General features: G+C 43.6%; 1 protein-coding gene across 2 annotated transcripts; it reads left to right on the plus strand.

Annotated features, from left to right (window-relative positions):
* Positions 1-67: 67 nt before the first annotated feature.
* Positions 68-17,302, plus strand: hnf4g (hepatocyte nuclear factor 4, gamma). 2 transcript variants are annotated; one of them, XM_014157149.3, is made up of 10 exons: positions 68-306; positions 4,390-4,555; positions 4,921-5,015; positions 5,605-5,711; positions 5,822-5,977; positions 6,268-6,355; positions 6,892-7,044; positions 11,694-11,930; positions 14,979-15,098; positions 16,309-17,302. In XM_014157149.3, the coding sequence occupies exons 2-10, from the start codon at positions 4,395-4,397 to the stop codon at positions 16,416-16,418; spliced, it is 1,227 nt and encodes a 408-aa protein (XP_014012624.1). In that variant the 5' UTR covers positions 68-306; positions 4,390-4,394; the 3' UTR covers positions 16,419-17,302. The 2 variants fall into 2 exon arrangements, with proteins under 2 accessions (XP_014012624.1, XP_014012623.1); XM_014157148.3 differs by lacking the exon at positions 68-306 and adding an exon at positions 2,139-3,432.
* Positions 17,303-18,052: the final 750 nt, after the last annotated feature.

Consider the following 18,052-nt stretch of genomic DNA (forward strand, 5'->3'; position numbering starts at 1 on the left):
TCCTTTTCCTCTGGGTTTTATGGAGGCTAGTTACTGTTTAACGTCCCCACCCTACTTTCAGTTTGTTTAGTAAATCGATGTAATGAGAGCCTATGCCGGCGCCATCAAATGTGTCGCTCAATGAATTATAGGCCCATAGCTTTCCCTTCCAACCTTCCGTGTGTTGTTACAACTCCTCGCCCACGACTCTCCCATTTCGTGCGGTGACACCGTGGGACAAGTGTCGCTTCAACGCTGGTGGCTAGTTTACAGGTGGACTCACGTTCTGTTGAATTAATGTACATAGCTGACGGACAAAAAAAAAAGGTAAGCGGTCTCCTTTGAAAATCTAAAGAATGAACATGATGTTTGTAGCCTACATCGTATACAGTGACATTATCACAGCGATGATAATTAACGTTGTTGAGTGTTCAAAAGTGAGACATCAGCTGCGTTCGTACGGTTCCTTGTCGGGTCAGCTGTATTTGGGTCGTAGCGCTCCAACTAGAGACATTGACTTGTCACGTGGTCCTGTGTTTGTCTAGTGGGGTGTTACCCCACCTGCACAGGACAGGACAGCTAGATTATGGGAGTTACAGTATGAGTGAGCTAGCTCTCAGGTAGCCTAGCCTATATCCCACAGACATGAAACAGAACCTTTCCATGAATTGCCTACTAAAATAAATATAATTCATGTAGTTCATTCTGAGGAGGATAACCTTTCTCCAAATAGAACAACTAAAGAGGGTGGTAGTTGGGCTACGCCATAGCTTACTTTACTTGTGTGAATTGTAAAACTGTGTGAAGTGAGAACTTCCTCATACAGTTCCATAAAACGTGTGTTAGCGTATGGCTGTAGTCAACCTCGTTGTTCTCATTGCATGTATACCTACCCACCCATCAACGGTAGAGCTAGACCCTGACTTCCTTATATTAGACCAATGTTTTTAAAGGATCATTTAATCAATTCAATGCCTTTGATACGAGACCATTGGCTCTCAGTCAGAAGATGAAAGGATGACACCAGCTTGAGATAGTGAAAGTGTAATATTCAAGATATTCTTTTCAAAGTAATCCAAAAGTTGGAATGCTGCAACTTTTGCTAATATCTAAATTGGATAATTAAGTAATAAGGCACGAGGAGGTGTGGTATATGGCCAATATACCACGGCTAAGGGCTGTTCTTATGCACAACGCACGCAATACGGGGTGCCTGGATACAGCCCTTAGCCGTGGTATATTGGCCATATACCACACCCCTCATGCCTAATTGATATTATAAACTGGTTACCAACGTAATTGGAGCAGTATGAATAAATGTTTTGTCATACCCGTGGTATATGGTCTGATATACCACGGCTGTCAGCCAATCAGCATTCAGGACTCGAACCACCCAGTTTATAATGTAGAATAATCTCCCCTGGTTGGAAGAGAGAAAGACGGTATGTATTCAACACAGGTGTTTTCTTGTGGTAAAACAGATAAGATCTCTTTGTTGCACACAGGATGGTAAAGATCGAATGATAACCCATTCCACGTTCTCTACTTGAACTAAAAGGTACTTTTAAATCGGTTTCATCAGACTCACTTCTAATGACAATCTCTAAAGGAAGACCAAGATCGCTCCATATTTTTTTGCATTGTGTGTGGTCTGTATACCTGTGCTATACAGTGTTTAAAAGGTTTGAAATGTCAAACAGACAGATAGGGTTATGAGTGTTTCACACAGTGCTAGCCTGTTAGCTCTGGGAAGAATGGCCCTGCTGTGGTGTTTTAGTTGCTAACACACCAACCAGACATGTGACTACAGTGTGTGTGCTCCGGGAGAAACAGGCATTGATGCTAGGCAGCAGAGACAGAGACTGTAATATGGTTCGGCTGCTGTGTTTGAAAAGAAAGCTCTGTTTGTTACTAATGTCACTAAGCAAACACATTTTCACTAGCATGGTCTTCATCAGGTAACCTTATGGGTGATGTTATCTACCTTTGTCTATGTCTCTCTCTCCCTCCTCTCTCTCTCTCTCACACACACACACACACACACACACACACACACACACACACACACACACACACACACACACACACACACACACACACACACACACACACACACACACACACACACACACACACACACACACACATGCACACAACTCCTTTTTCTCTCTCCTTTTTCTCTAGTGGATTAGTGCAATAGATGTAGGGTCTTAATTTGAGCCAGTTTGCAACAGCAGAAAATTATCCTGCAGCAACAGGAAATTTGAATTAATGGACATTTTTTGTAGGGGTTAATAATTTTTTTGTCAGGGCAAATCAATTCTGAAATGTGAAAGTGGAAATTACAAACTTTATTAAACGCCTTTTTAAAAATCAAATATACTAGTTTGCATTTTCTGCTGAGCAGGAAAATTCTCAGTAATTAAAGGTTAATCAAATTAAGATCCTACATTTGTATGTGCCATTAGGAAACATTAACCACAGTAACTGCTCTTGGTGTACTGTATATCCCCACACCCTCCTTCCTACCATCATGATTATTGCCCTAATCATAAACGGAATGATGCAAGCCATTCAATTATATTAGATTCATTATATTACCTCAATCAGATTGCATTCAATCTCTAACAGAGGTATTTAGTGCAGTGAAACTATGTGAATAGTGGGAGTAGAGGGTCAACCATGTCTTGTTTATGATCAGCAATACAAAAGGATAGAGAGAAGTTAATGGGAGTCAATGGGTGTTTTTCTCTGTCCTCTCTGCCTCCCTGTAGATTAGATGCTGTTGTATTGCTCAGCTATTGATTAGATTAGGCAGGCTATGGAGGCCACAGAATACTGGCTACAAACACACACACCTAATGACATCATCACCACCCTGTCAAATCTGCCAATATGTCTCACAAACAGAGAATATCTATCTCTCCCATATCTCTCCAACCCTGTGATAAGTGAGGGAAATAAGGACAGATAAAAGAAAGAAAGAGATAAGTAATGTGCAACTAGGTGAGATGCCTTCGTCAAGGCCCACCCACTTTCGTTGTAGGTGACCAATCAAATGGCAGGGACCTTAGGTTACCTTCTGCACTCCGAAAGGTGGAAGAACTGTATGTGACAGAAGAAGGTGAAGAAGAAGAAGGTGAAGAAGAAGAAGAAGGTGAAGAAGAAGAAATAGACAGAAAGTGATAGTGAAAGAAATTGGAACAAATAAACAGAGACAGAGAGAAAGACGGGCAGAGAAAAAGAGAGAGGGAGAAGAGCCAGTAAAAGGATAGAGTGGGAGAGAGAGAGAGAGACGGTGACAGAGGGAAAGAAAGTGAAGGATGAAGTATCCATCTGCGTCAGTGAGTAACTCCCTGTTGGACATGGATGTAGCCAACTACAGTGAGGGACTGGACCCAACGTACAGCACCCTGGGCTTCGATCATGCTGACGTCCTCTATGGTGGGGGAGGTGAGTGGACCCACACGCACACAAACACACACACACACATAGTTTACATACGTAGACATGTAGTTTGTCATTCTACTTATACACTCACACTCATTACTGCACTCAATCCATGAGTGATACGAGGTCTGTTTGGATGTGAATCTACAGTGTGTCATGAAGACAGGTTTATTGTGGGCCTACAGGAAGAGGAGAAGTCATCTCAACACGTTGATGGTTAAAAGGAAAGTTGGTCAAACACTGACTTTCTCCTCTCTGGCATTGGCAAGATGTATTCCTCCACCTTGGACGTGGTTGGTGTATGCAAGAATATTTCTGGTGTGTTTTTATTGCTATATTTATAAGTCTTGATCTCATGGTTTTGGTCTTGACATCACATGGGGTCTGGGTCCATGTTCCAATACTCTGGTTCTTGTTCTAAGTCTGGGTCTGTGGAGGTTGGGACTTGGGTTTTTAAGGCTCTTCTCATCTCTGGAGCCATGTAGATATAGAAAAACTAGATCAACCCTAACCCTGCATGGTTTTGGAGTGAGGTTTAATATTATTGCTGTCCTTCACATGTATCCCAGATAAAAGCACCAAAGGCTTTCCTAATCAAGCCAATTCCCTATCTGTCACCATACAGATACCAGTCAGCTAGTACAGATCTGAATCCCCACTGAGTCCTTCTCTTCCTTTGTCAAGATGCCTTGATTTCACTTGCACAAAGGAATGATTGATTCTCTATTTCAATTGAGGAGGTTTTCTGATGCCAGGAGGATGCGTGTGTACGGGGGTGTGTGTGTGTGTGTGTGTGTGTGTGTGTGTGTGTGTGTGTGTGTGTGTGTGTGTGTGTGTGTGTGTACATGCATGATGAGTAACCTTTTCAGAGGCCATAAAACTTGTATTAGCTCCCTGCACTAATACCTATAGACTTCAGCTCAGCGGTCTAACCCAGTCTTTGGATAATGTGTGTTCCAGACAGTATGCCAGCGGAGCCGGGCCTGTCCCAGGCAGATGTTGGGAACTCTAACTGTGCCATATGTGGAGACAAGGCTACAGGGAAACACTATGGAGCCTCCAGCTGTGATGGATGTAAAGGCTTCTTCAGACGCTCCATACGCAAGAACCACATCTACTCCTGCAGGTAGGGGAGTGTGTGTTTGTGTTTCCAGCCTAAAGCTGCAGCTACCAGAGCCTATGTCTACACTAACAGACACAATATTAGCATTACACTCCTGCAGGTACAGTACACTCTTAGAAAAAAGGTGCTATCTAGAACCGACAAGGGTTCTTCGGAACCCTTTTTGGTGCCAGGTAGAACCTTTTGGGGTTCCTTGACTTTCCACAGAGAGTTCTACCTGGAACCCAAAAGGGTGCTCCTATGGGGACAGCTGAAAAACCCTTTTGGAACCCTTTTTTCTAAGAGTGTAGTCATATTGCAACGAACAGAAGTACAAGGTAGGCCCATAGAGTTAAGACATTGACAGTAATCTGTCTGTGCGTCTCCAGGTTTAACCGTCAGTGTGTGGTGGACAAGGACAAGAGGAACCAGTGTCGGTTCTGCAGGCTCCACAAGTGTTTCAGAGCTGGCATGAAGAAAGAAGGTTGGCCACATCAAACCAGAACCATCAGTATTACTGAATACCAATAGAAATGGAGCTCATCTCCATCAATGTGCAGGCTTTTGTTCCAGCACTAGCTCTGTACTCACAAATGAAACAAATCAAGCAGTCAGTGTGAGGAGGGCATCAGGGCTGGGAGGCTGAAACCAGCGTTGCCATAAACTAAACATGATTATTCAGAGAACACTGTGTTTACGACGGATATCAGAAAAGGATTGTGTGTGTGTTTGTGTGTGTGTGTGTGTTTATGGGCCCTGTAACCTTGGCAGCGAGATTTATGACACCCAATCATGTGCCTTTCAGACATGTTGTTCAGGGCTGCTATTGGTTAACTTTTGACTTCACCTCTCTACACAGCCTGTTCTCCTGCATTGGTCTGAACTAAAAGTCAGCTATTCAAATGATTATTATGATATTGTAGCAAACTGGGACTTGAATATATGTGTTTCTCAGTCCTATACCTTAGATTCTGGAAATGGTAACATGGTAATATCATTCTAATAGCTCGGATCTGATGTGTGTGTGTGTGTGTGTGTGTGTGTGTGTGTGTGTGTGTGTGTGTGTATTTCAGCGGTTCAGAATGAGAGAGATCGTATCAGCTCCAGAAGAAACATTCAGGACAGTCAGGATCTCCCACCTATCACTGTTCTGGCCCAGGCAGAGTCACTGTCTCAACAGGTAAAACGCACCCGTACACACACACACACACACACACACACACGTACACACACACATCATTAGTGTTGCCAATCATCTGCATGACTACTCATTCTCTCTCCCCACTCTAGATCAGTGTGTCCAGTCCCAGGGGTGCAGTAGATGTGTCAGAACAGAAGTCAGCTGGTGTGGGTGATGTCTGTGACTCCATGAGACAACAGCTGCTAGTGCTGGTGGAATGGGCCAAATACATCCCTGCCTTCGGTGAGCTGCCCCTGGATGACCAGGTAAACAACCTGTCTAGTCTGGGCTTAGCTACATGGCCACCTAGTAGTGACTGGAACTAAAACAAAACAGTGGTTATCAAAGTTATGCCATGACTCTTCTAAAGCCTTTTGACTGTGCTTGTGACCTTCCAGAAACACAAAGTAATGGACCTAGCTTCAGTCCGTAGCTAATGGTTTAGAGTCAAATGAGTCTTGAACTGAGATATGTTTGTAGCCTGTGTTCGGTCACTCATGTCATTGTTTCTCACCCTGTGTGTGTTTCCTGTGTCTGTGTGTCTGTGTTTGTCCAGGTGAGTCTGCTCAGGGCTCATGCAGGGGAACACCTTCTACTAGGGGTCGCCAAGAGGTCAATGCCTTATAAGGACATCCTGCTTCTTGGTAAGAACTGACCAATCACCTCTCACCTGTATGCCTCAGTAACACTCAATCAGAACCTGCTATACTGCCGTGCTAAGCTTGATTTAAAGCTGACACATCAAGGCTAACAGGTCGGCTGCCCTGTAAGACTGTTATACAATCAGATAATCATTGACTCAAGTATTTGGAGGCCTCTGACTTAAACATGTTTTATCAGACAGAAAGACATGGAAGACACTTTTTGTGGATCGCCACCTACAGATGATTTGTAGATGGTAAAACTATGAAAATAATTGATAAGTAATGTAAATGGGGATTGTAAGTGACATGCTTCAAGTACATTCACCAACATAGACTCAGGCACTAATGCCACACACACCACACACACACACACACACACACACACACACACACACACACACACACACACACACACACACACACACACACACACACACACACACACACATCCCCCGCAACATGTGGAGAAACACACACTCAACCCCCCTACCCCTCTCCCAAAACACACATTTCCCTCCCCCTCTCTCCCTCTCCAGGTAATGGGTGTGTGATCCATGGTAGCAGTGCGGAGCCGGACATCGGTCGTGTAGCTAACCGTGTTCTAGATGAGCTGGTCCTGCCCTTCCAGGACATCCAGATAGATGACAATGAGTATGCTGCTCTCAAGGCCATTGTCTTCTTTGACCCTGGTAAGCACTTTAACAACCCCGACTCAGGCAGCCTTCCACTTTTACACACCCACATACCACACAATAGCTTCCGTATTCAACCAAACAAAGTTGATTTGAATGGTTTGTTAATCATTGACACGTGACTGTTCTCTGTTGCGTCTGTTTCAGCAGACGCCAAAAGCCTGCACGTATATAATTTCATATCATATCAAAAATGGCGCTGGAGGGGATGGCTGCCGTTTTATGGGCTCCTAACCAACTGTGCTATTTTGTCCGTTTTTCGCGTTGTTTGTAACTTATTTTTTCACTTATTTTGTACATATTGTTGCTGCTACCGTCTCTTATGACCGAAAATAACTTCTGGACATCAGAACAGTGATTACTCACCACGAACTGGACAAATATGTTTTCTTTAATGAGTCCAACGCGAAGGATATTTGCGTGAAGAAAAGATGGAAAAAAAGAGGGCGGATGTCGGGCTGCCTTCTGAGAATCCGTAGGCGACTGAGTAAACCTCTACTACCATCCGTTCTATTGGCCAACGTGCAATCACTGGAAAACAAAATGGATGTTATACGATCAAGACTATCCTACCAACGGAACATTGAAAACTGTAATATCTTATGTTTCCCCGAGTCGTGGCTGAACGACGACACGGATAATATAGAGATGGCGGGATTTTCCATGCATCGGCAGGACAGAGAAGCTACATCTGGTAAGGCGAGGGGTGGGGGTGTGTGTCTATTTCTCAATAACAGCTGGTGCGCGATGTCTAATATTAAAGAAGTCTCGAGGTATTGCTCGCCTGAGGTAGAGTACCTCATGATAAGCTGTCGACCACACTATCTACCAAGAGAGTTCTCATCTATATTTTTCATAGCCGTCTATTTACCACCACAAACCGATGCTGGCACTAAGACCGCACTCAACCAGCTGTATAAGGCCATAAGCAAACAAGAAAATGCTCATCCAGAAGTGGCGCTCCTAGTGGCCGGGGACTTATCTCATTTCTACCAGCATGTCACATGTGCAACCAGAGGGAAAAAAACCCTACACCACCTTTACTCCACACACAGAGACGCATACAATGCTCTCTCTCGCCCTCCATTTGGCAAATCTGACCATAATTCTATCATCCTGATTCCTGCTTACAAGCAAAAACTAAAGCAGGAAGTACCAGTGACTCACTCAATATGGAAATGGTCAGATGACGCGGATGCTACGCTACAGAACTGTTTTGCTAGCACAGACTGGAATATGTTCCGGGATTCATCCAATGGCATTGAGGAGTACACCACCTCAGTCATCGGCTTCATCAATAGCTGCATCAATGACGTCGTCCCCACAGTGACTGTACGTACATATCCCAAACAGAAGCCATGGATTACAGACAACATCCGCATTGAGCTAAAGGCTAGAGCAACCAATTTCAAGGAGCGGGACACTAATCCGGACGCTTGTAAGAAATCCCGCGATGCCCTCAGACAAACCATCAAACAGGCAAAGTGTCAATACAGGATTAAGATAGAATCCTACAACACCGGCTCTGACGCTCGTCGGATGTGGCAAGGCATGAAAACTATTACGGACTACAAAGGGAATCTCATTAACAGCATCATCCCGGATACCTTAGACCCACTCCAATTCGCATTCCGCCCCAACAGATCCACAGATGACGCAATCTCAATTGCACTCCACACTGCCCTTTCCCACCTGGACAAAAGGAAGACCTATGTGAGAATGCTGTTCATTGACTAAAGCTCAGCGTTAGTGCCCACAAAGCTCATCACTAAGCTAAGGAACCTGGGACTAAACACCTCCCTCTGCAACTGGATCCTGGACTTCCTGACGGGCCGCCCCCAGGTGGTAAGAGTAGGCAACAACACGTCTGCCAAGCTGATCCTCAACACTGGGTTCCCTCAGGGGTGTGTGCTTAGTCCCCTCCTGTACACCCTGTTCACCCACGACTGCATGGCTAAACACGACTCCAACACCATCATTAAGTTTGCTGACGACACAACAGTGGTAGGCCTGATTACCAACAACGATGAGACAGTCTATAGGGAGGAGGTCAGAGACCTGGCAGTGTGGTGCCAGGACAACAACCTCTTCCTCAATATGAACAAGACAAAGGATCTGATTGTGGACTACAGGAAAAGGCGGGCCGAACAGGCCCCCATTAACATCGATGGGGCTGTAGTGGAGCGGGTCGAGAGTTTCTAGTTCCTTGGTGTCCACATCACCAACAAACAATCATGGTCCAAACATACCAAGACAGTCGTAAAGAGGGCACGACAACACCTTTTCCCCCTCAGGAGACTAAAAAGAATTGGCATGGGTCACCAGATCCTCAAAAAGTTATACAACTGCACCATTGAGAGCATCCTGACCAGTTGCATCACCGCCTGGTATGGCAACTGCTTGGCATCTGGCCGTAGAGTGCTACAGAGAGTAGTGTGTATGGCCCAGTACATCACTGGGGCCAGGCTTCCTGCCATCCAGGACCTACAGTTGAAGTCAGATGTTTACATACACCTTAGCCAAATACATTTAAAACTCAGTTTTTCACAATTCCTGACTTTTAATCCTAGTAAACATTCCCTGTCCTACGTCAGGTAGGATCACCACTTTATTTTAAGAATGTTAAATGTCAGAATAATAGTAGAGAGAATGATTTATTTCAGCTTTTATTTCTTTCATCACATTCCCAGTGGGTCAGAAGTTTACATACACTCAATTAGTATTTGGTAGCATTGCCTTTAAATTGTTTAACTTGGGTCAAATGTTTCGGGTAGCCTTCCACAAGCTTCCCACAATAAGTTAGGTGAATTTTGGCCCATACCTCCTGACAGAGCTGGTGTAACTCAGTCAGGTTTGTAGGCCTCCTTGCTCGCACAAGCTTTTTCAGTTCTGCCCACAAATTTTCTATAGGATTGAGGTCAGGGCTTTGTGATGACTTTGTTGTCCTTAAGCCATTTTGCCACAACTTTGGAAGTATGCTTGGGACCATTGTCCATTTGGAAGACCCATTTGTGACCAAGCTTTAACTTCCTGACTGATGTCTTGAGATGTTGCTTCAATATATCCATATAATTTTCCTTATGATGCCATCTATTTTGTGAAGTGCACCAGTCCCTCCGGCAGCAAAGCACCCCCACAACATGATGCTGCGACCCCTGTGCTTCACAGTTGGGATGGTGTTCTTTGGCTTGCAAGCCTCCCCCCTTTTCCTCCAAACATAACGATGGTCATTATGGCCAAACAGTTCTATTTTTGTTTCATCAGACCAGAGAACATTTCTCCAAAAAGTACGGACTTTTGTCCCCATGTGCAGTTGCAAACCGTAGTCTGGCTTTTTTATGGCAGTTTTGGAGCAGTGGCTTCTTCCTTGCTGAGCGGCCTTTCAGGTCGATATAGGACTCGTTTTACTGTGGCTATAGATACTTTTGTACCGGTTTCATCCAGCATCTTCACAATGTCCTTTGCTGTTGTTCTGGGATTGATTTGCACTTTTCGCACCAAAGTACATTCATCTCTAGGAGACAGAACACGTCTCCTTCCTGAGCGGTATGACGGCTGCGTGGTCCAATGGTGTTTATACTTGCGTAATATTGTTTGTACAGATGAACGTGGTACCTTCAGGCGTTTGGAAATTACTCCCAATGATAAAACAGACTTGTGGAGGGATACAATTTTTTTCTGAGGTCTTGGCTGATTTCTTTTTATTTTCCCATGATGTCAAGCAAAGAGGCACTGAGTTTGAAGGTAGGCCTTGAAATACATCCACAGGTACACCTCCAATTGACTCAAAGGATGTCAATTAGCCTATCAGAAGCTTCTAAAGCTATGACATCATTTCCTGGAATTTTTAAAGCTGTTTAAACGTACAGTCAACTTAGTGAATATAAACGTCTGACCCACTGGAATTGTGATACAGTGAATTATAAGTGAAATAATCTGTCTGCAAACAATTGTTGGAAAAATTACTTGTGTCATGCACAAAGTAGATGTCCTAACCAACTTGCCAAAACTATAGTTTGAGTGGTTGAAAAACAAGTTTTAATGACTCCAACCTAAGTGTATGTAATCTTCCGACTTCAACTGTATACAAGGCGGTGTCAGAGGAAAGCCCCAAAAATTGTCAATGACTCCAGTCACCCAAGTCATAGACTGTTCACTCTGCTACCGCATGACAAACAGTACCGGAGCGCCAAGACTAGGACCAAAAGGTTCCTTAACAGCTTCAACCCCCAAGCCATAAGACTGCTGAACAATTAATCAAATGACCACCCGGACTATTTACATTGACACCCCCCCATTTGTTTTTTAACTCCTGCTACTCGCTGTTTATTTTCTATGCATAGACACTTCACCCCTACCTACATGTACAAATTACCTCAACTAACCTGTACCCCTGCACATTGACTCGTTACCGGTACCCCCTGTATATAGCCTCGTTATTGTTATTTTATTGTGTTACTTTTTATTTTTTACTTTAGTTTGTTAAATATTTTCTTTACTCTCTTGAACTGCATTTTTGGTTAAGGGCTTGTAAGTAAGCATTTCACAGTAAGGCCTACACATATGTGACAAATAAAGTTTGATTTGATTTGATTCACGTATCCTTTCTCTCCTTCCATCATCGTTCCATCCCTCCTTCTCTCCAGATGCCAAGTCTCTGCGTGACCCGTCTAAGATCAAGGCGATGCGTCTGCAGGTCCAGATGAGTCTAGAGGACTATATTAACGACCGTCAGTATGACTCCAGAGGGAGGTTTGGAGAGCTGCTGCTACTGCTTCCTACTCTACAGTCCATCACCTGGCAGATGATAGAACAACTGCAGTTTGTTAAACTCTGTGGCCTGGCCAAGATAGACAACCTTCTGCACGAGATGCTGCTGGGAGGTGAGTCTATGTATGATAACATACAGGGTTGGGTAGGTTACTTTCTAAATATAATCCATTACAGTAATTGTAATCAGTAACGTAACTTTTGGATTACCCAAACTCAGTAACGTAATCTGATTACATTCTGTTACTTTTAGACTACTTTCCCCTTAAGAGAAATTAGAAGACAAATATACATATTACCAATTTAACTACATCTATTGCAGGATAAATCAATGTTAAAGTTTACATAGCTGGCCTTATATGGATGTTGAATTTTACTTTATTTATTTGATTTATTTAACGTTTATTTAACTAGGCAAGTCAATGAAGAAAAATTCTTATTTACAACGACGGCCTGCCAAAGGGCAAAAGACCTACGGGGACGGGGGCTGGGATTAAATAAAAAAATAAAAATAACATACAAATATAGGACAAAACACACATCATGACAAGAGAAACCACACAACACTACATAAAGAGAGACCTAAGACAACAACATAGCAAGGCAGCAACACATGACAACACAGCATGGTAGCAACACAACATGACAACAACATGGTAGCAACACAACATGGTAGCAGCATAAAACCTGGTACAAACATTATTGGGCACAGACAACAGCACAAAGGGCAAGAAGGTAGAGACAACAATACATCACGCAAAGCAGCCACAACTGTCAGTAAGAGTGTCCATGATTGAGTCTTTGAATGAAGAGATTGAGATAAAACGGTCCAGTTTGAGTGTTTGTTGCAGCTCGTTCCAGTCGCTAGCTATAGCGAACTGAAAAGACGAGCAACCCAGGGATGTGTGTGCTTTGGGGACCTTTAACAGAATGTGACTGGCAGAATGGGTGTTGTATGTGGAGGATGAGGGCTGCAGTAGATATCTTAGATGGAGGGAGTGAGGCCTAAGAGGGTTTTATAAATAAGCATCAACCAGTGGGTCTTGCGACGGGTCTACAGAGATGACCAGTTTACAGAGGAGTATAGAGTGCAGTGATGTGTCCTTTAAGGAGCATTGGTGGCAAATCTGATGGCCGAATGGTAAAGAACATCTAGCCGCTCAAGAGTACCCTTACCTCCTGATCTATAAATTATGTCTCCGTAATCTAGCATGGGTAGGATGGTCATCTGAATCAGGGCTAGTTTGGCAGCTGGGGTGAAAGAGGAGCGATTACAATAGAGGAAACCCAGTTTAGATGTAACTTTAGCCTGCAGCTTTGATATGTGCTGAGAGAAGGACAGTGTACTGTCTAGCCATACTCCCAAGTGCTTGTATGAGGTGACTACCTCAAGCTCTAAACCCTCAGATGTAGTAATCACACCTGTGGGGAGAAGGGCATTCTTCTTACCAAACCACATAACCTTTGTTTTGGAGGTGTTCAGAACAAGGTTAAGGGTAGAGAAAGCTTGTTGGACACTAAGAAAGCTTTGTTGTAGAGCATGTAACACAAAATCCGGGGAGGGGCCAGCTGAGTATAAGACTGTGTCATCTGCATATAAATGTATGAGAGAGCTTCCTACTGCCTGAGCTATGGGGTCTAGGATTGAGCCTTGGGGCACTCCCTTGGTGACAGGCAGTGGCTGAGACAGCAGATTTTCTGACTTTATACATTGCACTCTTTGAGAGAGGTAGTTTGGGGGGTGTACCTGTACCAGACAGGGGGAGACAGGCCAGGGCAGACGGTGAACAGAGAGGGGGGAGTGTGGTGGGGGTACCTGTACCAGACAGGGGGAGACAGGCCAGGGCAGACGGTGAACAGAGACTGTAGCGGCTGTGTTGACTTCAAAATCTGGGGTGTGAACTATGTTTCTATTCAAGCGTTGATCGACATGGTAATGGCTCTATAGTATTGGAGAAAAGTTGAAAAAACTGACCCTCCGTTACATCGTGACGTGTCATGCCGTAACGAACAGCACGCATAAAGCAACTATTTCTGTCTTACAATCGCTCTCCACCAGGTGTAGCACTTCTCTCATCGTTTAAAAACAAGAAATGGACAGTGACGGGGGTAAGGGGGGGGATACCTAGCCATTTTTTACGTCATCACTGCAAGCGATCATGACTCTCAAAAGCCGCTGTTTACTTCTGAAGATCACTTTAGCACCGCCCTAAAAATCCGATTCAAATTCGACACAAACCTTCAAATAGGTATGTAATGACACATTCTATAAACTCTTTATAGTGTTTTATTTACATTTTAGAGACGATAAGGTGATAAGTTGGACAGATCGAGTGATAAAAAGCAGTTTCCCTTCACGACATCTCTCCTTCTCACTACCACGCATTAGTTTCACTTCCCCACCCGCCATTTTTAAAAAGACCTGACGGAGCTCATTGCCTTCTTGAATCATGCAGAAACGGGCAGCGTGGAGGTCTCGGCATGGATTTTGTTGGAAAGGGGAGAAATTGTGCTTTACAATGGTGTTAACATTACAGTTGATCTGGAAGTATTTGTTTTTTGGGGCGCTAAAATAAGGTCAATTGTACGGACCAAGGCGATGTACAAAAGTGAGTGAGTTTACTTTAGATATCAATAATAAGTCATATCCGTATCGCCGTAGACTACACCACTGCTGTCATCCTTACCTCCAAGTGTTTATTCAAGTTGGATAATCTTTGGATGCCGACAGCAGTCGTACTATTGGAAGACATAGCTTGGACTGTAGCCTACAAAAGTCCATTCCTGCTCTTTTCCACGATCCATCACATTTGGTGTATCATCATAGTGGTCTCTGACTTGTGGTCAGACTCGCTTAGGTGGAACAAACTTAAAGTAATCATCTAGTTTTTCAAAAGTATCTGTAATCTGATTACAATATTTTTGCTGGTAACGTAACGTAACGGATTACAGTTACTGTTTTTTTGTAATCCCTTACATGTAACGGATTACATGTAATTCGTTACTCCCCAACCTTTGTAACATAACATCAATATTATTGATAAGCAATATAGATGTTATGACGCTACTTGGAGGTGGGTAGTAGAGTGTACATTAACGGTGGACACAAGCAAATATATTTTCCTGTGTCCTGATTGGCTGGTTTGTCTGTTTATCTCCAGGTCTGGCGGCAGAGCCCGCCCACCTGCACCACCCAGGACACACCCAGTTAGCCCAGGACCCTCTGACTGGACACACACTGGTCATCAGCACTATGCCTGCTACACACACTACTCAGATAGGTAAAATACACACCTACACACACTGGTCATCAGCACTATGCCTGCTACACACACTACTCAGATAGGTAAAATACACACCTACACACACTGGTCATCAGCACTATGCCTGCTACACACACTACTCAGATAGGTCAAATACACACCTACACACACTGGTCATCAGCACTATGCCTGCTACACACACTACTCAGATAGGTCAAATACACACCTACACACACTGGTCATCAGCACTATGCCTGCTACACACACTACTCAGATAGGTCAAATACACACCTACACACACTGGTCATCAGCACTATGCCTGCTACACACACTACTCAGATAGGTAAAATACACACCTACACACACTGGTCATCAGCACTATGCCTGCTACACACACTACTCAGATAGGTCAAATACACACCTACACACACTGGTCATCAGCACTATGCCTGCTACACACACTACTCAGATAGGTAAAATACACACCTACACACACTGGTCATCAGCACTATGCCTGCTACACACACTACTCAGATAGGTCAAATACACACCTACACACACTGGTCATCAGCACTATGCCTGCTACACACACTACTCAGATAGGTCAAATACACACCTACACACACTGGTCATCAGCACTATGCCTGCTACACACACTACTCAGATAGGTCAAATACACACCTACACACACTGGTCATCAGCACTATGCCTGCTACACACACTACTCAGATAGGTCAAATACACACCTACACACACTGGTCATCAGCACTATGCCTGCTACACACACTACTCAGATAGGTCAAATACACACCTACACACACTGGTCATCAGCACTATGCCTGCTACACACACTACTCAGATAGGTCAAATACACACCTACACACACTGGTCATCAGCACTATGCCTGCTACACACACTACTCAGATAGGTCAAATACACACCTACACACACTGGTCATCAGCACTATGCCTGCTACACACACTACTCAGATAGGTAAAATACACACAAGCATGCACGCAGTTGTTTCTCCGGTAGGTAAGATTCATGAGCATTCACAGGCAAGCATTCATTATATTCCACCATGACTGCTCCATATTACTCTTTCTGCCCCTCTGGTGTGAGGCTCATCTCTCTCTCTCCCTCTCTCTCTCTCTCTCTCTCTCTCTCTCCTCTCTCTCTCTCTCTCTCTCCCTCCCTCCCTCCCTCCCTCCCTCCCTCCCGTCTCCAGACACTCCTATCCCGTCTCCGCCTCAGGTTGCAGAGAAGTCCTCTCCTAGCCCCTCCCTCCTCCTGGCTCCACCCCTCCCACACAGACATACAGCCGAATCCCCACTCTGAGTGTACAGCACCCGCCCCCACCACCGAATAACCAAACAAACAAAACATACTGTTTGTCCACCATGAATGCAGCCAAAAAAAATAGCAGAAAGCCTTTTCTATGGGCCAAATCCGAATTTGAGATCTACACCTGTAACCTCTTACATGAAAAAACTTGAATTTGGATCTCAAGTTTGCATTCTGCTCTATGTTTGTAAATGTGTAAAATGCTCAATGTTTCCTCCCCTATTCAGTGCCATAGGTTTTCACTCCAGTTTGGTAGTCTTGAAGTTGAATAATCTGTGTAGATTGTAGCATCTTTATAAATCATTAGATTATTTCTAAACTCAGAGGCTCTCTCATCGTGGTGTAATTGTGAGTGTATTTGAGCTTATCCTAGGCTCATCACTGAATATGGAGCAAGAGATTTGCTAATCAGCATGTACTTTATATACAGTATGTGTTACTCAAAGTGCACTTATTAGTAGTGGACTGTGTCTGGAACACATGACTGTCTGTTAATATTAATGTTCACGTGTTGCGATGTTGCTTTACAAATACACAGACTGGAGTATACTGTATTTGTCAATAATATAATTAACCCTACATTTAGTTCCTAATCAACTTTTCAGTGTCTTTCAGTCTTTTGAGATTACTGTTATAATATGAAACGATATGAAAATGTTCAAATGTAAATTCAATTGTTTGTATGTCAGAACTATTATATTGACCTTCTAAACTGTCAAATAGTGTATACAAATTAGACAATGTAAGCTATATTTTGTAACTGTATATTCTGATAAACACAGAACACTATTTTCAATGAATTGTAACCTAAGCTACACGTTGCATTTTGTACGCTCTTGCATGAACATGGACATGATAAAATAAAATGATAAAATGCACACACGGCATAATCCATTGCGCCACAACGGGGAAAATGAGGGGAAAGGGGCACCCCCATATGGTTTAAATAGAAATAACAATTCAGAATAAGAATGACATTTATTCGCCAAGAGCATTTATACCACAGCAGGCTGGTGAGGGGAGGATGGCTCATAATAATGTCTGGAACAAATGGAAGACATGTGTTTGATGTATTTGATACTATTCCACTGATTCCACTCCAGCCATTACCACGAGCCTGTCCTCCCCAATTAAAGTGCCACCAACCTCCTGTGATTTACACATACTCAGAATGTTACTTGACGATATGGTGCTGCTAGTGATAGACAACATTTAGAGACAGAATACAGAGGAATTCACACAAAGTTTACATACATTATATACAAAATAGATAAAGTGAACATAGAACTGTAAGAGTAAGAGTGAATTTATAGTATACTTTTTACATATGCTCCATGGCCTTTCACCTGACTGCTCCTATCACTGTTCTGTTCTGTGGTGTGCAACCATGGCTGTATGGGTCTGGGTTATGAGGTGTGCAACCATGGCTGTATGGGTCTGGGTTATGAGGTGTGTGTTTATGGCTGTATGGGTCTGGGTTATGAGGTGTGTGTTTATGGCTGTATGGGTCTGGGTTATGTGGTGTGTGTTTATGGCTGTATTGGTCTGGGTTATGAGGTGTGTGTTTATGGCTGTATTGGTCTGGGTTATGAGGTGTGTGTTTATGGCTGTATGGGTCTGGGTTATGA

The sequence above is a fragment of the Salmo salar genome, chromosome 19, assembly GCF_965601325.2.
Source record: "Salmo salar chromosome 19, fSalSal1, whole genome shotgun sequence".
NCBI classification, from domain to species: Eukaryota; Metazoa; Chordata; class Actinopteri; order Salmoniformes; family Salmonidae; genus Salmo; species Salmo salar.